General features: G+C 42.3%; 1 protein-coding gene across 1 annotated transcript in view; it reads right to left on the bottom strand.

Annotated features, from left to right (window-relative positions):
* The window catches only part of LOC128711338 (zwei Ig domain protein zig-8), a 120,199-nt gene that overhangs the window by 51,450 nt on the left and 43,546 nt on the right, over positions 1 to 25,203 (bottom strand). Inside the window, exon 4 of the mRNA XM_053806206.1 lies at positions 19,261 to 19,428. Coding sequence (XP_053662181.1) covers positions 19,261 to 19,428 — 168 coding nt within the window. The remainder of the gene's footprint in view (positions 1 to 19,260; positions 19,429 to 25,203) is intronic.

Genomic DNA, 25,203 nt, shown 5'->3' with positions numbered 1-25,203 from the left:
ATCTCTCACATTCATGGGCTTTAAATTGAGTTCACCACCCTGCCGCTGCTACCATGGGTTACTCGGGACCGCCACATTTTTTGCAGGTTCGTGCACATTGTGGAATACTTTTCGGCGGTAATACTTTCCGTTTTGGGGTTGGAAAATGTTTTCCCCCTTCTTAAGAGCAAAACGCCGAGCTGCCTAACCCCGGTAGTCATGTTTTTAGGCACCGCAGGACGCATGCCTTCGCGCCTTGGTTATGTATGGCCACAACCATGACAATGGTTGTGGTTGATCGGTGTCAATGGGAGAGGGAGAAGATTTTTGGGGTTTTTTCGCTCCTTGCTTTCAGCTGCAGCCCAGCCACACAACCACTACGCACAATCGTGTCGAAATTTATCGCCCCTCGGTCAAATAAAACAACCGAAGCCGCGCGGGATGAAGAAACGGCAAGACACGCCAAGGGCAATATTTTACGATGAGCGCTTTGGGGCGCGCGCGTGGCACACAGGGTGTGTGTGTGTGTGCCATCCCCGAAAACCTATCACTTTATCGTTGGTGAGAAATTTCACAGTATCGCGATCAAATGAACAAGGCATCAGTTGGGGCATTACACGCGCTAAGTATAAATAAATTTTCACTGCCGCCGCGCAAGGTACCGGCATGGGGTTTTGCGATTCAATATCGGCGTTGATTGTGATTTGCTGCTGTCAATGTTCGACATACAAACATTGTTGTACGTGTTTCCGTGCGTTTGTGTGTGGTTGAAATTTCGCGTGCGAAGGAAGAAAAACAACTTTCCAGCTGAATTTTAAGACACATAAAAATTCTTCGGCTGTATAGCGTTTGAACTTTACTCGTAAAACACCAGGCGTCTCCATGGGTCTGGGGAATTTGTGAAAAAGGATAAGTAGTTTATGGTAAAAACACATGAAATAGACCTCAGTTTTGCGGTTCGATTGCCAGCCTAGCAGGCGAAACGTTTGCTAAAAAATTTTAATGTTTACAAGTTGATATATTCAATGTTTAGTTTATTTACGAAAAAATATTCCATTTATGTCCCGTTTTAGTTTGTTTGTTGAATTTGTTTACTGGGATTTGTTGTACAAACTTTAATTTTATCATTAAAGCATTGAACATTTCACACTGGTTAATTGGTAAGAGCACAAGATTCACGCAACTTTAAGCTTATGCAGCCATTCGTACGAAACTACTCAATAAAGTAGTGCCATACACTTTCACTAAAGTTCGCTAGCTGCTGGAGTAATTTCGAATCTTGCATATTCAACGCAAGACTCGTAAATCAAAATGCACGCTTTATTGGAGATTCAACTAAGCAGAGAACAAAAAAAATATTTCGCTAGAAAAAGCCTTGCACGACGAAACATATTTATGCCACTCGTGCGAAAAGTAAGCGTGGCTTACAGCGGCACAAGCTGCACCGCGTTTTTGGATTCCAGTGCCAGCGCCCATTTTGCAATAGAACTGGCCAGGGCAACCAGTGCTTCAGACAATATTTCACGTGTTCTCTGGTGTGTTTCGCTATTTTGGAGGGGAAATAATTTATCTGCCAGTAGATTGCAATTGCTTCCGAATGTAGGCGAATTCCCGGTCCGGTATCTTCAACGATTGATACTACCTGCAAATCAATTGGCAGCTTGCGTTGCTGGGGCAACTTTCATCAGTGTTGCTTTTGCGCTTGAGCAGCGCTTGAAAAATGAGCCACCCATTTGCGAATCCGCCACCATGCCGCCCGGTCGCGCAATAGATCGCGCGATATTGAACATGATTGCTGCTTCACGTCCGTCGATTTCCATCCGCCCAATGGTTTGATGGTCGATAGGGCCGTCCGAAGCGAGGCACTGCGAACGTAACACAATAGGTGAACAAAGAAATTTGTACTTTTTTGTACATGTACATTTACATTGACTTTTTTCCCCCGTTGGCACATTTCTCACGCTTCCCTTCCGTGCTGCAGCTGGGACGGTTTCCTTTACCAGAAGCCACCCCAATATGCTTCACTCACGCAAGATTTATCGAATAAACAATCGGAAAACCTGAGGAGCGGTTCAGGAGGTACGGTGCAAAAGCGTTGGTCCCTTTCTCAGTCCTCCGATCCGTGACCAAGGCAACATTCAATACCGTGGATGTCTCCATTTTTTTTTTACTATTCAGTTCCATCCATCGGTTTGGACCGGTATTGCAACGAATGATATTATTGCTTGTTCAATTGGAGGCCATGTTTCGAAGGTTTTTGTTTTCTATTTTGAAACTGCCGGCAGTGAACGGGAAATATTTGTCATTTGTGACATTACCTCACCGGGCCGGTACCATAACGAGGGAGCATCTATTATCGAGCCATCCTTCGCCACAATTATCGATGGCTGAATTCACTTTTCCGTTTCATGGGAACTAAGGAAAGGCAGTGAGATTGCGGCGGTAAATATGGCTACTAAGCAGATGTCATTATTCTTCACAGAAGAATTGATTTCCATGCAAGAATATTGTTACGTTTCGTGGTAAACACTATGCTAAAAATTGATGTAATAACTTTATAAATGTTTTCTCAATGTTTGTCAAAACTACTAACGATATTTAATAATTTTTTACTCGTTTTTATGCATTACAAGCAAACATTTGTACTGTGGCAGTGTGGAGTGTACTGTGGAGCAAAAGAAAAGTTACAAACCACGAAAATAATGTAATAAGTTCTGAACTCTTACACAATTTGGCTTTTTATTACCCATAGTTTAAAATTTTTAACCGGATTCATGATTCATTTTACTAGTTCATTAATAGTTCATTTCTTGACACATCGTACCACAGTTCAACTGCTTGGTCGCTACCACAGTTTATATTTGTTGTGCTGTTTATACCTATAGTTATCAGAGTCGACGTTCAAAACTTGTATAAAAACGGAGAAAAATGTTAATTGAAATAATCCCTCAATGTTGAGAATTAAACTGTTTAAAATGAATGTTAGAAACGAAGTTTGTGTGACACATTAGTCTGTATGTAATGGTTTTGTACATTAAACAATGTGTCGTATGTGCCGAAAGCAGTAAGCAGTCATACATAACTCGGTTAAAACATAAGCTTTAGCGTTTGCACAAGACGCCTTTGCTCAATAGCGCTTCCTCCCGTCATGGTTTCGCGGTTGCAATAAGTGTTGTAGACACGGAACGTGCCCCATCTTTCGTTGCCATTGCATTTCCCGGCTCGCTTCCAACTGTCACTTCAATTTGCAAAAGCATCCAATTGCACGGGAAACAGATTAAACTCCTGCACCTCGGGGGCTTTGAAGCGATGCGTTCTTCAGTTGCTCTTAGCTCGTTTTTTTGTTGCTTGCTTGCGTTTTAACGACCTTCCTTACGGGTTCGGAGAAAACGCTCATCGGAAGGTAGGACACGTAGCAGGAAACACACAAGTGCATATTCTTCGGCTGCACCACACGAACCGGAGAGGGGTTCGGGTGGGTTGATGCCGAGTTTCCATCCGTGCGCACGTTCCACGTAATGTCAAGATAGTAATGGTCTCAATGGTGCCATTACGATGCATAGTACGACGAATGACATAGTACGAAACGATGCAATATTACTTTTTACTACGGCTGTAACGTGTAGCCGGAGTGTTGCAGTAGGATTGGAACGTATGGGCAAAAATGTATTATATTTGACCAGCGCCAGCCGAGTGGGGGAGAAAACGGTCCACTTATGAGCATGGTTACTGCAAACATGAAACTACTCGTCTTCCATTTATTCCCGACGCCCAACGGGTTTTAGGTGGTGAACAAATTCATCACAAAATCATCGCCCCGTGTTATGAAGTTGATTACGAAGTATTCGGTTCGTACGGTGCGTACGGTGTTGCATTTGCGGCCTGTCCACAAAATCACATTCTGTGCCGAGAGCCATACCGTCGGTGATGATTGTTGTCACAAGCGCTTACAGGTTTTGTGGTTAGCTGTCGGTTGGCAAACCTCTATCGCTTTCCCTGGTGCAAGGGTGAAAGGATGAAAATGGGACCGCACTGCATACGGGTTGTGGGTTATACAGAAAAAAAGCCAGCATACCGTAGCATAGTTGCAATATCGACTGGTAGGTCGAAATAGTGCTACATAAAAGTGGGCAAATTGTTACGTTTCACGTGCCAACCCGGCTAACGATCGCATTCCGGTAGATACGGTTCCGGTTAAACGGTGGCAGGGATGTTGGAGAATAGAAATAATGTTGAATCATTCACTGCGTTGCAGAAAGTTCGATACAGGGTGGTGCTTTTTGCAACCCACTCGCCAGGGAAATTTGCACTCGTCGGATACAAATGTCATGCAACGTGACTTTGGTAGCGGCGTTTAGGTAAGATGTCAGCGTATGTGGGTCTGGTTGTTACTAATCCTCACTGCACAGGTAATGATTGCAGCTGCATAAATGTTGATGCTCGATTATCGTTACTAAATGAAATTCAATGAGATGTGGATTTTGCATGACATACGAGCATGATCGAGCTATTTTTTGAATGAAATGAAATCAAATTTATAAAATCATACTTGCGATCGAATGGTCATGCCTCAATATTTAATAGTAATTTACTGTGTGTTTGAATTTGGTAAAATTTAAACATATGCTTCGAACATTTTATGTCAGTGTCTTGGCAAATGCACACAAAATTTGCTTTGTAAATACATTAAAACACGTAACGTTAAAATGGGCTTTTATAATTCATGGGAACATCGGTTCTGTTTCGCGCATTCTCTTCCAAACCACATTAAAACACTGTGCCGGAAGATGTTCCACTGTTCAATAAAGCATTGCCAGAAAAAGCTACATAACCTCACCGTTTTACCTGTGAAATCTCCTTAGGGTAATGATTATTCTATTTTACAAAATTCTTACCGCTTCACTTAATCCGCCAAAACAGTAACGCATAAACCATTGGCCCCGGTTCATGAATAAGTTGCTTTCGGTTTCATCGAGCTTATCACTACGGGGATTTGTTTGAATGGTTTTTGGTGAGGAAAATCCGGCACTGACGCATGGGGTTTAGGCGAACCTTTCGCTTGTAAACCATAACCTTTCTATGGCTACAAATACATCTTACGTGCTGGGAGCTTTTGCAAAATATTTGTAAATTTAGGCCCAAGGATCGGGTGGAATTTCCCACTCCGCATTTAACCATAACCACCAGCTTACGAAAAATCCGCCACAGTCAATTCAGCTCGCCACAGCTACGTACGCATACCTGGTATCCGCTTTTAGTTTTTCTTTGAGTGATTTCCACCAGTCTGGAATGGTATTTAAGTTCCCCTGCGAGAATAGTACACTACCCTTACTGTAGGCATTTGCGGCCGGCCTTTGTTCAACGCACCGGAATCATATCCCTGTGCTTGAACAGTCGACCGAAAAGAAAGTTAGTTCTGTGGTCGTCAGCCGATTATCACTGCGGTCAGCAAAATATACCTTTTCGCAAAGCGGTAAGAACAGTTCCTATTCGACCAAGAAGCTACATGTGAAATATTGTGTGCGATTCCATTTGAAAAATGACCTTTTACAAGCAATCACTCTTCGGGGAGCTTTCGAACATATTTTAAAGAATCATTTCGATCGATCGAATGATACATGCTCCAATGCAGCAGCAGTGCGCTCATACGCAGCATTGCAGTGGAACGGTAATGTTCAGTGCTGGTGAAGATAAGGAAGAGGACAACGCCGGCTGGAAGGAAACTACTACTTCGCCGCTAGAGCATCGTCGCAAATTCCGGTACTCGACGACATTGTTGGTGATGCTGTGAATAAAGTGTGACCCGGTTCCGTTCCTTAGAGCGCTATAAATATTCATGACAGGTTACGGAAGGCGGGAATAGAGAATTGGACAGATCTTCTTTATGCAGTAAAATATGTACTAGCTTTCGGGAAAAGTGCACTCCATAGCTTTCTCGGTCAAGGTAAAGATAAAAATGTGCTTCGGGTTGGGAAGTTCTTCCCAATTGGTTTGACATTCTGAAAAAAGTTAGCAGCAATACTTTTGTTCCGAAATTATGCCGCTTTAAGCTTTAATTTTAAGTGACTGCAAAACCTTTCAAATGGAGGCGCACTGTGTTTTGTGACGATAGACAAAAAACAGCTATTTTATCATAATGAGACAGGACTTTTCTTTAATATAACACGATCGACAGTAAAAGCAATTAGTTGAAATGAAATATATGAAACATTGAAGCTATTCGTACCGCTAGTGGTACGAGTCTTTCCATATAGAAGGTTAGTAAAATATTTCCAACAAGAAGAGTCAGACAAAAGCAACTAAAACAAACCGGTTTGCAAATATTGATGTGATTGAAAGCTTCTGCACTCTGTTTCCGACCAAATGCAAGTTTTTGCCCTTTCGGGTTTTATCATCATCGTTATATTTTTGCAACCATTTCGCTAAACTATACGCCCCGTGCCCCCTTTTTGCCCGGTTTTGGGCGTCTTTCCCATCTGGCAAAACAACATTGCGCGTCTCGCGTTTGTATTTTCATGCGCTTTATTATTCAACGTAATCGGATATTGCAAATATTTACGCATTCTTCCGTGGCACGAATTGAAGCAGCAGACAGTGAAAATATGGTTGGCGTTTCGCGAGTTCACTCATAATGTGAGAACATGGATGCCAAACGAATAGGGAGCGGCAAACAGAGAAACGAAAAAAAAAACACCTCGTCCCTAACGCCGGTTGCTGATGAAAATTTATTCACATTGTTCATTCTACTCTAGTGCGTTGGCGCCATTTCTTGGTTTGATGCTTGAACGAATAATACCGATCAGGCGGTTTACTTTATGCTTATTCCTGCCGTACCATTGTGAAGCGAATAAAGGAACATTTTGTTCCGCATCAGGTCGATGCAGAATGTTCATAGTATGCCGAGCAGTTTGATTAATATAAACTATGCGCGATGGTTTGCATGATTGAATTGCTACTTTAATACAGCAAAGAATGGGCTTCAAATTCAATGATTAGAGCAGAAGATTATGAAAAGTAAAATCTTCATCACAAGTAATGTCTTTCATCTAATATTTTATATTATGAAAGATCTTCGTCATATTATCCGATTAATTGCTTTTTAAACATTTTTTATTCTTAAAACAATATAACCATTTCTAAGTTGTGTAATTTAATATTTATAATTGTTTTATTATTTAAATAATTTCCTAACCGAAAACCACCATGCGCCTCCTTTTATTTTGCTTCTTCAAATGGAGACGCCTGGTGGTTGTTAGATTAAATGAAATTAATTGGCTTTTTTCGTGTGCTCACACGTTCCTAACAGATTTCAAGATTTTTCTAGATAGATAATAACCGTCATTTATTTCCCTTGTGACGTCTTCCCAGATGTAAGTTTAAATTTAGCGCATATAAATAAATAGCCCAAAGCGTCCGTAATGCATTTTAAGTAGACTCAAGCTAGAAATGCACCCAACAATAAATGCAAAGCGTTAACCTAAGAACGCTGCCAGTAGTGGTTGTGCGATGGCATTTCACAATTTTGTAAACTGTCATGCGAGAAAAATTGCGCTGCAACAAAACCCACACCGCTGCAGCATGAAAACGCGACCTTATTTGCATTCCTATTTTTCTCAAGCACATCCACAACGCTTCCGAAACGCTGAAAAACGGTTGCGAGATGGGGAGGGAATATTTATATATCACTCTTCTAGTCTGGCATTCTCAATCCCGATCCACGAGGCACGAGCGATTACAGCACTCAACGTTACGGTGGCTCGTTCGGTTGGTTGGCCCTGGTGGCATGTTGTAATTTCCGCACCACAGCTAAGATGCTCCCGAACGAACGACTTAATGGTGCCGCATAAGCACCAACCGGAATAGCACACGTCACGTCAGACGGAACGCGAAAGTGTCAGAAAAGTGTAGCGGCCGGGTCAGACAAGCGAGGGGCAGAACGGTCCGGTTGGGAACGAAGCCGCTGGAAGTAGTCGCTCAATTAATCATCTTTTGCTTGATGAAAATTGCAATCATTGCTGTATGGCGTGCCGGTTGCATGATAGTGCACCGGTACAGACATCCGCAAGGTTACGTAGAATGCAAGAGCATTCCGCATTGCATAATGTGTACGAGTGTTGGGGAAAAGGAATTCTTCTTGACGGCTACCTTACCGCATGACACATGACGTGATGGGGATAGAAATATCTTAGGAAAGATGATACAATTTACAATGTAACACAGGAGTTTTCCCGTGGAGAAAATCATGTAGGTCGTAAGTTATATCTGAGATTATACTGGCGATATTATAAACTGAGCTCTTCGAAGTATTGTTTGAGAAACGATCACATTTCTGAATGATTGAATCCGTTTAGGATCTTTAACCAACATGGCACATAACTCTGACAGAATCAAACGAAACGAAACATCTCCGGATCGACGTGAACATAAAAAGAATAAATAGAACGTAGAAAGAAATGAAGACCAATGTAATGCGAGGGCAAGAAGACACAGCTGAATAAACATGCAACGTCAATTTTCTTAATGTGTGAGAACGTGATTCCACTTCACTCTCGATAATGGATTCGCGATGCCGAAGAACCATCGACTCATTGGAGACCGAAACCGTGCCAAGCCATTCTTTGCCGGGCAGATTGAGCATTGGTTGGTTGGCTGTTGGATGCCGCCGCCTGAGCGGTTTGTTTGCCAGTATGTTCAGGTTCAACGTACTGAGAGTTAATTAAGAGTGAACCAAGATGGAGAATTGCTTGTTTTTTTTTTTTGGTAAAGAAATTAAAGCTCTCTGAAGCGAGTTGAATTTTGCTTCGGATGCGTCTATGGCTAGTCGGGAATGATTTTCTCCTTAAAATGCTTTTTTTTGTATTAACATTGGAAGAAAGCATATCAATTGTTTTATTGTTTATTAAAAATCAATTAATAGTTGAACTACTAACTATAAATTACAGTTTATAAGATAAACGGCCTGGCCATTCTACCAATAATAAAAAAATGTTGTTCATTCATCAGAAATATTCAGCCATTATCTGTTGCTCAAGTAAAACGACAGCTTTTTAGTGAAAACTTTTTGAGCTATTTATATTCGATAGTTTCCTTCCATCGGGAAGCTTCCCGCGTGCTCACAAAGGCAGGGCAAGATTTTTATCTGAATCACGCGGTACCCATTAGAGTGGTTGTTTCGAAACATTATCGTTAAGCCGAGAGGCGAATAAAACTTGTTCCAGCGAAACTGTTGGCCGTGTTAAGATGCCCTGCTAAAAATAGCACAACCAGCAACGGAACGCATTAAAGAAGAAACCACCGGGCAGAAGAAAAATTAGCAACTAAATCGGTACTGCCCGGGAACCCGTCCGGTTGTCTTCTGCTTCTTCCGGTTTTCACCGGGGCAAAAGAGTTGCAGAATGCTCGCCCTTCCACCGAGCCTCACAAACCGGACATCGCAAACAGCATCCCAGCGAAACCGGACCCCGGGGGTTACGGTGTCCATTTTGCTACAGCAAACCAACGTTATCGTGGGACCCTTTTCTGGTGTGGTTGGAACGCCAGCCCCATGCTTTATGTCCCATGCGTTCCGGGGCGCTGCCGGGCACACTTTCTTTCGCACAAACTGGTGTAGTTTTCGGTTGGCCAAGTGCAAATTCGAGATCTCAAGACGGCATTCCGGGTTGGGCCGAAAGAAGTGAAACTTTCTTCACGATCCCGAAAACCCCATTCATATGTATTCATTTGAATAATTTAAGACAATCGCCCCGGTATGCGGGAACCGTTCCCGGAAAAGCTTGGTTCTGCTGCTCCACGCGCACGGCCAGTGCGAACCGGAAAAGGTGAATGTGTTTATAAATTTATTTCAAGGCGTGTTTGCGAGTGCGCTTTGGCGCAAACAGTCCACCAACGGAACTGCCACTGGCCAGAAAGCGAAAGCCTAGCGAGTGGAAAAGTTAGAGGAAAAACATTTCCTCCCCAACCCCTTATAGGCCACTGAAACTACACTTCCTGCGGGGATGCTTTCAAGTCGGGTTCCATTATGTTCCGGCATCGTCTTGTCTTATTATATTTTGAGAATACCCATCGCTTTCGCTACCAAAAAAGAAACAAACATTGCGTTGAGTTTGTTTTACCTGTAAAACAAGCTAACTAATAATAACAAAAAAATATAAATAAAAACAGCTAAAGGAAAAGTTCAATGAGTGGTGTGCGTCCGGTTCGGGTTTCCTGCACCGCACTGACGGCAAGGGCACGAACAAAAGAGTTCTCGAGAGCGTGCATTAGTCTGTCGGCAAAAAGACGAAGAAGAGAAAAAACAAAACAAAACAGGGGCGTTACAACCCGTTCCTGCATCGCTTTTCCGGACGAATGGACGCTGGAGAGGAATATTAATCGGGGCACCATTTTTCTTGCAGCGTGACAGCTTTTCAGCCAAGAAGCTGCCGGTGTGGTTGGGATTCCGCGCACCGGGAACCACATCTTGCCGCCGACCCACTGACCCCCAAAGTGGCAGGGCAAAACAGCGCGCAAGAGGACAACCGGTCAATTGGAAGCAGTTGGTCGCGAACAGTTTGCATCAAAAATCGCATTAAAATTCAACGAAACTCAACAACTTCCTTCCCCTTTGGTGTGCCAGAATGGAGCGAAGATGACAAAAAAAGTGGAGAAATTGCGACCAACAGCAAGAAAGCGAATGAGTGTACACGTTTCCGGGTGGTGGCTAAGACTCCTTGGTGTGGTCGTAGTTTTGTAGCGCGTGTCTCTGCGTCGAACGAAACGGAAGCAAACAGTTCACCGGTTCACCCCAAGCGCAGATGAAGCGTAGCAGTGTGAGCGTGGGATCAACGAGTGGACGCTCGTTGCCCGGCTCATTCCCAGCACCGGATGATTTATGGGTGTTTTAAAGAGTGCTGTTTGCACTTTCCTGCTCCCTGCTCATTTCGTGCTGTGTGCTATGGCGCCCGCTGTCCTTGCTTTTCGACCCAACCTGCACACATAACATAAACTTGCTCGTGCGGGAAACATTTATTTTACATTTTCAGGATGAGCAGCAGCAGCAGTGCTGGCATGCATTTACACAGCAAACCTCACACCGGTTTACCAACATCAAACGGTACCGCACAGGGGCAAAAGGGGTTCGATCTATGGGTTCGCTTTCCGCTTCTGCTGCAACTGCACTCACTTAGCGAGTGCCAGTTTACGTTTGCCCTACGTTGCTCATATGGACGATGAGAAAAGCGCTTCACTGATCTGTTGATCGTGATAAGGAACCCGAACTTGCTTCTGCAGGACGAGGACGAGCTTAGCGGGTGTGTTTTTTTTTTCTTCCGGCGTATTTATCAACTTACCGGGCGCAATTCACACCGACAGCATTTACATTGCAAACTAGCCTTTCCCCGGGGGTGTTCACTTGCCAGCGGGGCGTGGGGCGAAAAAAGTGTTGCAGACAAAATAAGAATCATGGCAAGCGCCAGTAGTTTGTTTGGTGCTGTTTTGCATTGCAAAGTGCAAATCGAAGGATCAGTAGCAGAAACTTCACTGACTGCTGGCATTGAAGTTAGTAGTTTGTGAAGCGCTCGCGCAAGCCAAGTGGCAGGTAGAACAAAAGCTTGCAGAAAGATAACATTGTTGCTTGTTTCGTTTGTATGTTTTAATCGGTGTTTATGTGAAAGTGTTGGAGTTTGAAATTAATTAAATGCTTTCTACTTGGCATATTAGAAACAGTTACTGATTCAAGACGTTACGAAGCCACAAAGGTGACTGCAAGGGCTTATGATTGTGAATTTCTATGATCTATTTCTTCGATATTGGGTTTAGTAGAAAGTTGCCAATGAATTTATGTGTTAATGTTGGAAAATGGTTGAAATCTCTAGCGTTAAACTGGTACATGACATTACTGCAATATTAATTTTCGTGTAGTATTTTGTAGTGTAGTTTTTTTATTCAACATCTGTAAATTATAAAGCATTTAGTCTGGTTAGCAAAACACTAAAGCTTCGAGAATTTATATCACAACGGAAAACCATCCACAGCAGTAACATTCATGGTGGTATATTGCGTAATGTATGAAGGCTATAATTTCATTATAACTCTAAATTGCACCGCCAACAGCACTCTGTAATGCAGAAAATGCGTTTTAGATTCGCTTGCTGTCATAAACTCATCATCTACTACCAATGATCTGCCCCGATCTTAAAACGTTCCCCGAAGCACACGATTAATAAACATGGATCACCATTTCGAACCGTACCAAACATATGTCGAGCTGCTGGAATCGAGTTATGTTTCAATTTCCTTGCAACGCCATTTGCAATATTCATCTCACCAGCGTTTTCGGGAAACCGAACGGGAGCGAAGAAGTGCTTCATCAAAAACCACCGCTTGCGAAGGAATGACCGCGCTGCACGGTGAAGATTGTGGGTTTGTGACGATCAATCTCCTGTCGTCGAAGGTTATATCGGGTGGGAAAGAACTGTTCCACCAACCCAGTGGCGGATGTTTTGCGCGCTCCAACGGCACATAAATTGATGACAGTTGATGTGATAGTTGCTGGCACCTGTTACGTTATGCATTAATATGATAATACAGGTCGTTTGTGCCGCTACGGCGAACAGATGTGCGGGCTGTGGTTGTCCGGGATTTATTAATACACAACATATAACGCACACTTCCGGGCAGCACGGACAGGTACCGATTTGGTTTAAATGCATTAAACCGATTCAGGGGAAATTTAGCTCGTATGTTAATTTGCAGTCCACACAGCTGAATTATGTTATTTTCAGAACATTACTGGTGAAATTTGATAAATATTTGTGCTTCATTTATTACATCTTTTCTATGAACTTATTCCTACAATAAATTTTCACAACTATGGATAACGCATTCTGCTTGATTATGTTTAATTAAATCGAAAACTAACCTTAAAGAAGAAATAGTTTTTGTATTTGCCTTTATTAAACTTCCCCAGCATTTGCACCAGAGCAGAGAACGATTTTGCCCTGTACTCAAAGTAACATACATCGATAAAGAACAAAGCTAGACAAAAATGAATGAAAATAAAAGGAGCAAAATGAGGAAAATTGAAAACGTGACAAGCAACAAAAACAACTCTTTCACCCATCCATGTCTGCGGGTCTGTCTTCATGGTTCATCGACAGTGAGTCTAGCAAGTGTCTGTTCTCTGCGAAGTGGTTCGCTTCGTTTCATGTGGTTAGCAACCGGGGTGGACGAAAGATCACCCAGCAGCACCATATCTGCTGCGGTGAATCAGTACTTTCACCACATGCCTTCTCTGTAATATGGGCCAACCAACGTTGCATTACAATTTCGTTCCTTGCGCATAGTAAAAAACTTTTTTTTCGTCTCCCAAATTCCTTTAACCTCATGCACAAAGAGTTAAGCAAAAAAAAACAGAGAAGACTAATACGTTGCTTCTGAAAAAAAATCCCCACACAAACACACACACACAGGCCAGTTGCAAAAACCCTTCCCGGAATGTGCGAAAAACGTATCCAGCGATGCAGACGCAAGCTGAGAGCGTTATGATACGAAAAAGCTGACGTGAAAATGAATAAGTAATTCGCATGGTCACGTGACGCGCCGTAGAAAGCCTTTGGGCACCTTCGGGCACGATGCGGTACCGGGCACGATTGTGTGTTCTCAAGATTAGCTGAGCAGTGTCTTTGTTGTGTGGATGCAGTAGTTGGACATTTACCCTGCGGGAAGGTAATCTGATTGTGGACCTGGCTTCTCGTCTCGTCATGCGGAATGTTCCTGCAAAGCACGGTCAGGTAGCTTCATTTGCGAACGGATAACGGTTCGCCCAGTGGCTATTGTTTTTCTTCGGAATGCCGATGCGCAGGACATTCTGTCCCGGTTGAGCACCTTAATCTTTTGCTCTCCTGTGGCAAAAGTAGATTAGAGACTTAGCGCATTCATCATGCACTGGTTTGGAATGTTTTGTCACCAGAAGGGAAAGCATGCGATTTTTGTTTCGTAAATAGCCTCCCAATTCATATGTTTAATTATTTCATAAATTCATTATTGCAATGAAATTTGATGTTCGAAATAGACAAAATAAAACAACGATGGTCAATGTTGACTCATCACTTGACATACTCTCCTTTTTGTCAAAGTCTTTCTGTTCTTAAATATCTATCCAATGTAATATCTTATATCTTAATACAACTTTACTGCTGAACAAACAAATCTTCATAATACATGTTATCACAAAAGTTGTTTGTCAAAATTTCGAAGCCTCAGATGGTGTTGGTGATGATGGATATCGAACAAACGATTTATTATAGATGAGATGCTAGAAACCCTGCCATCACCCGAGCACTCGCAGCACAGCTGTGCCGTTCACCCACAGTCATCCATTCGCCCATTACTCAGCTCTGCTCCACTAGCGGCCAGAGACGGCGAAAAGTTATCTAAAAATCATGCGGCAAGCGACAAACTTTGCGCCCTAGTGGTGCGCATTATTGCAAATTAAACCCATGTTACAGATTGCAACCGTCTGGGTGCGACAGATAGCGCGTTGCGGCAGACTCGATCGCAAGAGTAACCGATGCCCGGCAGCATCGCAAAAAAAAACCCCGTGGCGGCTGTTTCGGTGTGCCGGATGCCTATCGTACACGGTGTCGGGGCAAAACACAGCTTCTGATCGACACGTTCCATCGAAGAATATCGACCCGAAACCGTGACCGGTGGGGTGGGGCGGTCTTTCTGCGTGCGGCCTGAAAAGGAAGATAACATTCAATTTCAACTCTTCCCGCCCAACGGTAGACGCACACTCGGAAGCAACAGGACGCGTTGGTGGCGTTTGGGGTAAATATCTGCGAGCCACTATTTTGCGTGTCGGTGAAAGTTCAATCGCTGCTGTAAACAGCAACCCCGGCAGGAAGTCCACGCGACAGAATGAGAATCGGGGTGGGGGCTGCTTCGGGTAAAGTTTTCACCGCTATCAACCGGGGAAGGTAAGGCTGGCCGGCATCCAGTACAAAGATCGAGCGTGTCCTGTGCTGGTCGCGTTAACGCTGGGAGGCTGTTCTCGTGATTGAATTGGCAAGCAGAGACGCCGGCAATTACTTTGCGCACGCGAACCACCAACAGCTCCGAAAGTACACAAAGTAAGTAACTCAAAGAGTGGGATCTAGTGGTGGCAAACGGCTCGATACCGTTTGCTCGAAGCTTTGAGCAGTGGTTTTGAAGGTTTGCACCAAATTTGCACAGCATCTGCACCTAACGCGGTGGTAGTGGCAATCACTTACAGAGTTTTCATAATTTTGTGCGATGAAAATGAGTATCGATCGAAGGTGAAGGATGAATGCAATTATTCGAACTGAAATTGTTCAATCGGTGGGATCCGATCTCTTCGAATATTATGGACTGCAAATTGAGGGATGCTTTGTGCCATTTTTACAACTTATAGAGCACTATTATAACTTAATATTACAAAAAAATATATCTCAATCTCCTAATTATGCTTACAAATTTGAATGCAATTTCTCTGCAATAATATTCTTTTCGTTCAAAACTGATTGTTTTTGGTTCCGCGGTGTTGTAAGTTAATAAAATTACACTTAATTCACTTAACATTAAGATCAGCAAATGCAAGCTCATGCGCAATTTTCCACCAAATTTAACTTATCTTTTCCCCATCAGCGAAAGCTTACGGTGAAAAAGTTTATTTAAATTATTTTCACTGCTCTGCAGCTCGTGTCTACCTACAGACGTACACAATACCTACACACGATGGAACAGGCGTTTAACCCAAGAGTGTACCCATGCAAACACACGTATAGAAAACTTGTACCGAATGTTACTTCCGCATTTCGTTAAAACACTGGATTTCGCTTCGTGTACGTGACTTAACGCATCGGAAGGAATAGAAGATGAAGTGGGAACAAAAGATTGTATCGAACGCCCGGGTGCGCGTCCCGAAACGTTCCCAGATGTAACCGACAGTATGAATTCCACCGTGTCTATGATTAGGCAAAAGTAAGGTGAACGTGACGGTGAAGTGTGACGTGAGCAGTAGAAAAACTCACCACGCTGCATCGGACGCATACCAAGTACGAGCATAATCGTTCGTGCAACATTAGCCGGATTAGGCGAAACTGTTGTTTGGTGGGTCGATTTCTGTGATGATTCTATTTCTTCCACCCCGAACGTTTCCAATCATGCGTTTTGTGTTGCTCATTGGGTGAATTTGGGTGTTCTTTTTGTGTGTGCCAAAAAGCAAGAGTTTATCAAGTAAAAATCACGTAACAGATAAACACGGGGTTCGTTTGAAGCATAATACCGGGAACCGGGGATTAATTGAGTGGGATATGAAGTAAAGTTTTATCGGAAAATTATAACCGTTTCGAAATTGCTGGTTTTCGAAAGCAGCAGTTTTAATTAATTTGATCCGAAACAATTCTCAATGAATTGATATTAAAATATTCCAATTAAGAGGTATGGCCAGAAACAACGGTCAGGTGTTGGAGCTTGACAAGAGGAATGAGCTACCGGAGTATAGCATAGGTATTGATATCCAACTGTTCGATAGATTACAGCTCTATGACCATTTACCTGGAAGAAATAATATCATTTAACTAGGGCCTGAAAATCGTATATACTGGGTACTGAGAATCTACTGCACAGAACACAGTCGATTCATTTGATCAGATATTTATCGTCAATCGTAATGTTATTGGTTCTGCAGACACAGTCCAGACATTGTTTTGATATTTCACTTTTTTAATATCAATAAACCTCCGAAGATGAACAACCTTTCAATATTCCCTTTCCTTTAAACGTCATGCATGAACAAAAACCGCAAAGCATACATTCAGGCGCTTCAACTCGGGCAAGGTGAGTTATAGATAAAATAGTCACAATTAAGAAAAAAAAAACGCTTCAACGCTTGATTGAAAAACTTTAAAATGAACTTTATCGTTAAGTGAACCACAATATTTGATTAAATTTGGCAAAAAAGTTAAGTAAATAACTAGAATTTTGTTGTGCATTTCAACCTATCCCCAAAGTACTGAAAATGTATAAATAAGAGTAAGGTATCTTTCTGAATTGAGATCAACTACTCAAGCGTAGCGAAATAAATAGCGATTTGTTGGGCAAGTCAATGCAGTGGCGTCATTATAAAAGCTTTCACGAATTAAGTGAAATCATTTTTAACCTTCAAGAAATTCAGCTGCCTTTTCCAAGCGATTAACCCATTTCCACAAAGTTTGTTTTCGATCTGCAGCATGCGACATAAAACATAAACATGCGCTCGGCATCCGCCACCATACGCGTGATGTGACCCGCTCCACCCCGGACGTAAACACGAAACACCAAACTCCAATCGGAAGTATGTAATTACGAAGAGATTAGGACTTGTTTTTTTTTCCTAACCATTTCCAGTTTTCCTTCCAAGAAACCGGCGCATTTTGGGTTTATATGAAGAGATCACCGTCATCCGTGCCGTGTAAGTAAATGTCTGACGCGAGGAAGTAATTTCGTGCCACCGGCGAGCGGCGCAACACTTGGCAAAAAACGGGGTAAGACCCGGGTTATAAATTCATAAAACTCGTAAACCTTCATATCCCCCACTAATTTTACGCTCTGCAATCATTTTCACTTCATCTTGCCAGCCAACGAGCTTTGGTAGTGTTTCTTTGACTCTTCCCCAGGATTGCGAACCGTCCCCTAACCCCCCTCCCCACGGTGAATGGAAGATGGTGCCTTTTGATGAACTGCCGGATAGCGTTACTATTTACTTGCAAAACCGTCTCCGTTCTCAAAAGTCGCAAGTGCTACAAATCACTAAAGTCGCTATATTCTTCCACTACATACGGGGATGTACGGAATGATTGTACTGCAAGCTGCGATGGGTGCGAGCGGCGCGCACTTATGAAGTTCTCTTCCGGACACTGAATGGCACGAATGGCACGAACGGCGGGTTGTGGATGGATGATGTTTTATGAAAATTTTCATTTCATTTCTGCCGAAACACATGGCAGCATATGTTGGGACGTGTGTTTACTGCCGGTGAAAAGTTTGCAACCGTGACGTGTCTCGGGTGGGCACGAGAGGCGAGAGAGAAATGGTTAAAACTATCGTTTCGGCTTAGTTTACATGCTGATGGCCGTCCTATCGGGGCAGGACGGGGAATGTATACGTTAAAAGGGTCGAGAATGGTGCGCACATTGCGTATGCGAAGGATGGCCCACGAGTGTAGACGAAGAATGTGTTCTCGACGTTATGGGGAAACTTTTGTAACTGAGCGCTGAAAGTTCGTCGGCCACCCGGAATGCCCGGCAGCCGTCTACGTATGACTCGATGAGCATTGGGACGTTTTGAACCCTGCAGTATGTGCGCGTCACGATAGGTTAGTGTAGTTTACCGACCGGATGATGATTTCTGGCCGGGTGGTTTGTTTGATCAAGTCGTTTTGGCTTGACGATTTGCTTTGATGCCGCAAGCAATAGCTTATTCGTGACAAACATTTACAGGACAAGGTTATTTTCTAGTTTCATTAAATGCCTTTGCAAAGTTATACATTGTAGCAACGGCAGGATGGTGGGTATACCAAGATTATTATCGTCATGACGGTATTTACATTGAGGACGACTTCATTTAATGATTTATGCTATAGGAATGTTGTTTTGATGAACGTATAAATTATTTTAATCATGTTTAAGCTGATTGTGTTTCGTTGGGCCGGTTAGGTCATTAGAATTACACCGAATTACAACTCTGTTAAGCATTTTCATGGTATCCACATTGCCAGAGTTGGCGTGGTAGACCCAAATTAAGATGAAGTGAAGTAGTGGAACGAAGTTTTGGCGTTCAATTGGAGTGATTTTAAACTCCAGCATTTGAAACTATACAAAATCTTTGTTTATACTCTTTATTAATTCAAAGATATCCACCTCAAGAGAGTACTAACTGTTTTAAACGTAATGAAATGTGTTAATTCCTTATGATCTTCATATTGAAAACGATAAAACAATAGTCGATCACGAGAAAAGAAATAAATTAGGTTTTGCTAGTTGTATACCAAATCTGACATTATCGCAAGACTCTTGGTCTATGAAGTTTAAAATGATTAGAGAATAATAGTAGTGAATAACAGAGGCCACTGCTTAGATGCAGCAGATCTCAAAAAGTCTCAAAAGGCCTTTATCACATTGCTTTGGGTAATACATAAGCTTCCATTAATTGCGGCTTATAGATCGCTTACATCAATGTCGAGTAAATGTGTAACGTACTGCAAATCATTATTCATACACAATTGCACACATCTGCACTTACCTGACACTCGTAGGTACCGTGATCACGGCGCTGCACAAACTTGATCTGTAACGTCCACGTGTTGGAACCGGGCGTGTGCAGAATCGCGAACCGTTCGTCGTTCGTGTACATTTGTGCACCGGACGACAGAATATGCCAGTCCCGCCGTCTGATCCATGAAATTTGATTCTGTACGTTCGCATCCGGCCGGCCGGTCCCATTAATCAACGATTAATTTAATGTTTTCGGTCGGGTGGATTCGCGGAGGTCACCGTGCGTGCGTGATGTCGGTGGCGGAAGCGTTACCGACCGGTGTACATGTAAATAGAGAGAGAGAGAGAGAGGGGGTGGAAAAACGGATAAGAATGAAACAAACAAAACCGAACGATAAAAATCCGCGCCGAGCAGCGAAACAGGCAAGCATAAGTGGTCGATGAACCGTGTGATCGACGGGTCGGTGATAAATCTTGATGTCATTTAGTAAATAATACCACCAAACGGAAGTGTGGCGTGGTTCACTCTCTACTGTGCGTGTCTGTGAGTTCTAGTGTCTACGATAAGTTTCCCGGGCAAAAAAAAAAAATCCGGTACCATTTTCTGCCACCAATTATGGGTCCCTCTCCGGATGTACAGCGATAAGACAGGAGCCAGCATGCCAGCGGGATTGGTACAAATAAAGTGTGAGGAACTGGAATATATTATCTACAAAAGAAAGCGCAAAAAGAAAAACCCGCCCTGCCAAGAGTTTCTGGCCTTCGTTACGACCTCCTCGCACAATATGTTGCGTAGCAGTGGTGTTTCGATAAGACACGAGTTAAAGGAAAACAAACAAAAAAAAAAGACCAAGTAAACCAAACGGAACAGAAAGATAAGATTTCGATCGAGAAGCTTCGACCAAACGCACCACACGCGGCGATATGGCACGAAATAGAGTTAAAAATGAGGGATGAATATGAATGAGTTTTGGTGAAGTTGGGCACTTCCTGTTGGGTTTCCGTATCGTTGGGTGTGCTTCCAAGCACATTGGAACAACCTATCAAATCAAACTTTGTTCCGCGCAATACATGACGTGGTGGGTATAGATGATTTATATGTACAATGTTTTGTTTCATTGTCAAAAGTATTTAGTTTTTTTTTCTGGTTACTAAAATCAAAAGATTTCGAATTGGAAATATAAGGACTGTTAAAGGAAGATTCAATTTATCATTTCATTTTTATTAGTTTATAGGTTTTTGTTTGATTGACTTTGGTTTTTGGAGACTTTGGTCTAATGAGGATAAATTTTAGGACTAATTGTTTTATATTAATAGTACTATAGTAGATGTTTTGTAAAAAAATAACTGAAATCATGCGATATATTATTTCCTTTCCGCAATTGTGGCATCGATAGCAACATAGAAAAAGCTCTAAAGTCTCGAATGAGAGAGAATCCTATTGATGATCGGGCTAATTTTATGAAGATCTAGGCGTGGTTGTACGTGCAATCTATTCTATTCACTTTTGATCAAGGATGATTCCGGGCAAATGTCGAGAGAAAATGGTTGACTAAGGATCGAACAGTAACGATAAGCTTCCCAACATAATCGCGCAATAAAAACAAACATTCGTTACTTTTGCCCTGTGCCAGATCGATTGCCATAAATAATATATCCAAACATCATCGCAAACGACAAAACGGAACCGAGTACTGCAGAGCTCGGATGACGCACATAAGCATAAATTGTTGCGGATTTTCATCACCCCTTTCGCTTTTCATCGTTTGATCTTTTCACCGACCATCTGTGTGTGGGACGCAAGGCGTACGTTCCTGTTCAGTTCTTTAAAAACATTTTTAATATTCTACATGTGACGTTCTGCTTGTTTCGAGCACTTTTCTTGCGTGCCGGTAACGTCGTTTCGGGGAATTCTGTGCCGGGATTCCGCAGTCGGCAGAGGATGAAAGCGATATATCCATCATCAAGCGGGCAACCCTCGGTTGTTTGACACAATCATGATACAATTGCGAATTCTTTCAAATGCGAACGCTCACCGTGCGAAGGAGGATGAAATGGTTCGCTTTTAGGCAGAAGTGTTCCAACGTTTCATCAGTTGCATGGTTTGTTGTTTGTTCCTTTTTATTTTGCTTCCTACTTGTATCATAATCTCTCGGCGTAAAGCCGTTACCGATTTATGTTTTTCTTTCTGTTGCTACTGTTTACTTCTCCTGCCGGTAGTACGCACGGATAACAATCAATGCATTTGGCGGAAAATAAATATCGTTATCGAATTTGGGAAGGAAACCAATCGCAGCTCATTGTTGATTGTTTTCTTTTGCTAGTTTTGTTGCTTATTGTTCTTCGGTGTCGGTGTTTGTCGAGGGTTCGAGCGTTTATCTGGATCATAAGTGATTTTTTCTACCGGTTTCAATAAATTTGTCTACAACTTTTATTTGCAACTTTGTTTTATACTTTTAGCTAACAATTTAGAACATTTTTTGTGTTTTAAATCAAGCTTAATATCCTATTTTTTTACTGTAAAATATAAAACTATATGTAATTTTATACTTAGTCCATTAATTAAAAATTCAGAATAAAAAAAATCTCTAACAACCTTAGTTCATATAACCGACTTTTTCTTTAAAATATTTGAGAAAATCTCACGCTAGGCATTTGATAGAAGTCTTCTCACATTTTTTACGAAATTCAATCGATGATTCGTTCGAGAAAGATCGGAAGAATGAACTAACAAGCAAAGCTAGTAAAAATTGCACTGATTTATCACGTCTACCATGGCTGTCTATCTTTTGACCACTACTAAGCCAGTCCTGCTAGTATTATTTGATCTATTTTTTGGGTTTTGCCGAACCGCGATGCTCCGTTCCCGTTGCAATCGCCCCTTTTTAACCATGCCGTCAATGCTTCAGCTTCCTGCCACTAAATTGCTAGCCGTGGGCTGTCTACTGCCCTTCCAACCACCATTCGGTGGGCAGTTTTTGACTTCTGTTCGTAGTGCTGGAAACGGTTTGTCTGATCGTTTCTATTTTTTGGCCCTCCCTAACAACATCCACTCGTCCATTCTTCAAAGTGCTTTCAACGCTGTACGCTCGTTACTGATTCTTCTGACGGTCAGTATTAGCAATAGCAAGAGGCGCACAAAGTAAAAACGACCATCCCACTGCAGCATCCGGTTTTGGACCGAGAGCATCGCAGCTTTGCGAGTCAACGCGTGCTTAATGTTCTATTTTATCGCCAATCATTTTTCCTAATGGTGGTAGCCAACGAACTCTAGTGGGCGTAGCTGGGAACGTTGCAGGAGCCGAATACGTCTCATCCCTGTTTGGCACACTTTCCGCGCTGAAAAATATAGCCTTACGCACACACACACAGCGAAAGGAACAAAAATTGAAGCTTTATTCTGGGGCTCGGACAAGGATAAAACAATCGCGACAGCCACTTGAACGCATCCATCACGAAACGATCTATGCGGGACCGTCTTCCGAGCGTTCGTGCTTTGTGCGGGAAGCAACACGAATAAAAGAACACTTACATTTATCCGCACCGCCGTCGGCGTTAGTCAAATCAACATTCAATTTCCACAATGCCCTGCAGCATCTCGCAGCACTGCCCTGCAGCGCTGTTGACAATCGAATATGATAAACAGAGCACCCATTTGGTTCCGTTTTGTCCCGCCACACCGTTAGCGTCCCTGTTTCCCGAAAACCAAAACAAACTGGGAAGATTTATGGCACAATATTGAAGTGTTATTACCGGCAATTTGAACACACCGGGAGGGCGGGAGAGGACAAGTCGGATCGAGAGAAAAGGAAGTGCGTAGCAGCTTATTGATTGCTCGGTCGACTAATTTTATGTCGCAAAACTTTTAACGATCCACTCTGTCAGTTTCGGTTACTCTGGATTGTGTTATGGGCGTAACACCGGCATGCGTCTAATCGGCAGCTCGGGTGCAACAGCTTTGCGGTGCAAACGTAATGTTATGGAGCGAGAATTTTAAGGCTTTATTACGAAACTAAAATCTATCAAAACACCACTAGTGGTTGCAATCCGGTAAAATAGCTGGATTAGGAATGGAAGGATGGGTTTTAGGGTGGATTGGGTTGAATCGTTAAAACTGTTAATGATTGTGGGATTGTAAAGGAATGAGTTGATATTATTTGTATTACCAACAAGTTATGTTTTGGAGGGAGTTTAGATTAACAAGCTTTACTTAATGTAGCAAAAGATAATACTTTTTATAATTAAAATTGTTCTTATGCAAACTTGCAACTTTTCTTTATACTGTATGATTGCTTTGTAAAGAGAAGTAAAATTATGTGTACTAATTTAATAATCATTTCACAAACACAAAATATTGGAAACTGATAAATAAAACAATTAATTCCAGTAATTTTGCACGATCAACTGACAGTTTCGTTACAATATTACACGCAATGTCAATAGGTTAAGGGGAGCTACACAATCAAAAGCTAAAAAAGGCCAATTTTGTGACATTTTAAAGGCATAACGATAGCAAAATTTGAATTTCAAAGGTTTCTACAAGAAACTAAACACCTTCTTGGATATGTTAAACTTAAGTTAAGTAACTATAAAATTTTAAAATTATTTTTTTTTTCAATATTCATTTTTTTTTATTTTAACGATCAGCGAATCTAATTAATGATTTATTGGCGAATGATTGCAAACTGCTTACTCCGGACTCGCCTAATAGTAGCGTGTTTTCTTTCTTAATATATTTATTTTTGAAAAATTACCGATTGCAATGAAAACATAGCACAAGGACAACGCTGTTGGGGTGAACTTTACCCAACAGTTTTATTGTCATCCGACATGACCATGGAGGTCGTGTGCCGCCACTGTACATACACACCTCAAACGTGCGCGTTTGACAATAAAATCTCCCGCTCGTCATAACCATTTGCCATGCATGCTCAAAACATCAGCACGCCCATACCAGCTGAATGAGCGCAATGCACATGCCCAACATAACCTTCCCCAACGCTCCAGCAGCTCGCACAACGTAAAGCTTTCCGCTCTCGATCACGTTACAGACAGAAAAAAAGCAACCTTTGAACACAAAGCAGATGCATAATGGTCGACAAACAATGGACCCACTGCAGGGCACAACAAACCAGATGAAACTAGAAAGAAATGCTATCACATAGATGGTTCAATAGCCGGGCCAGGCTGGTGGATGGAGGATCTCATAAATAATCACTAACGTATGCAAAACACACACTGCTAGTGCACCCATCCGTTCCTTTCCCATCGTGGTCTCAGGGGGTGGTTTTTTGATGTCCAGCACATTTTGAACTATTGAAAATGTGTTGCCAGGAACAGGGCCGGGACCAGAGTGTGCAATAATTTCTTTTGCTAACTATTCTCCCATGCACCCACTGTTGCACTGTTTCGGAATATCATTCAAAGTGCTAAGCAGCCCAACAGCGCTTCGTCCGTATTCTCTCAGCAAATAAGTTATCATGAACATTAAGATAAGTTATGACCTTTACAGAACCGGTTTGTTACAGTTTCAATGCTGTCATTGCATGTGTTCATGTTTTTTAACTCCCGTTTGAACAACAACGATGGTGGTGCATGCATAGTATTGCATCGTCCATTGCATTATTGCACAATAGCCCACTCGGTGCATAGCGCTTAGATTACGGTTCCGAGAATCTGAGAGGTTCTTTATTGGGATATTTATTTATTGAAAATTGTCTGAGCCTTTACCACGACCAAACCAGGCCACGGATCATCGTATAGCTTTGGGCAACGTTTCGGATCAACCGTAACCGGATCGTATTGCATTTCTTCTAATCCCTCTGTGAGAAGTTCGCCAAAATTTGTCGGATTTTTCATCGAATAAACGTTTACCTTCCATCGCAATGTGTGCTCCCGTAAGCAGCCGAAACATTCGGGACGGGAGTACTGCGTTTTTTGTTGGCTATTTGTTTGTTTATAGCTCAGTGCT

This window comes from Anopheles marshallii, chromosome 3 (genome assembly GCF_943734725.1).
Source record: "Anopheles marshallii chromosome 3, idAnoMarsDA_429_01, whole genome shotgun sequence".
Classification (NCBI taxonomy): domain Eukaryota; kingdom Metazoa; phylum Arthropoda; class Insecta; order Diptera; family Culicidae; genus Anopheles; species Anopheles marshallii.
This window is presented reverse-complemented; position numbering and strand designations above follow the sequence as displayed.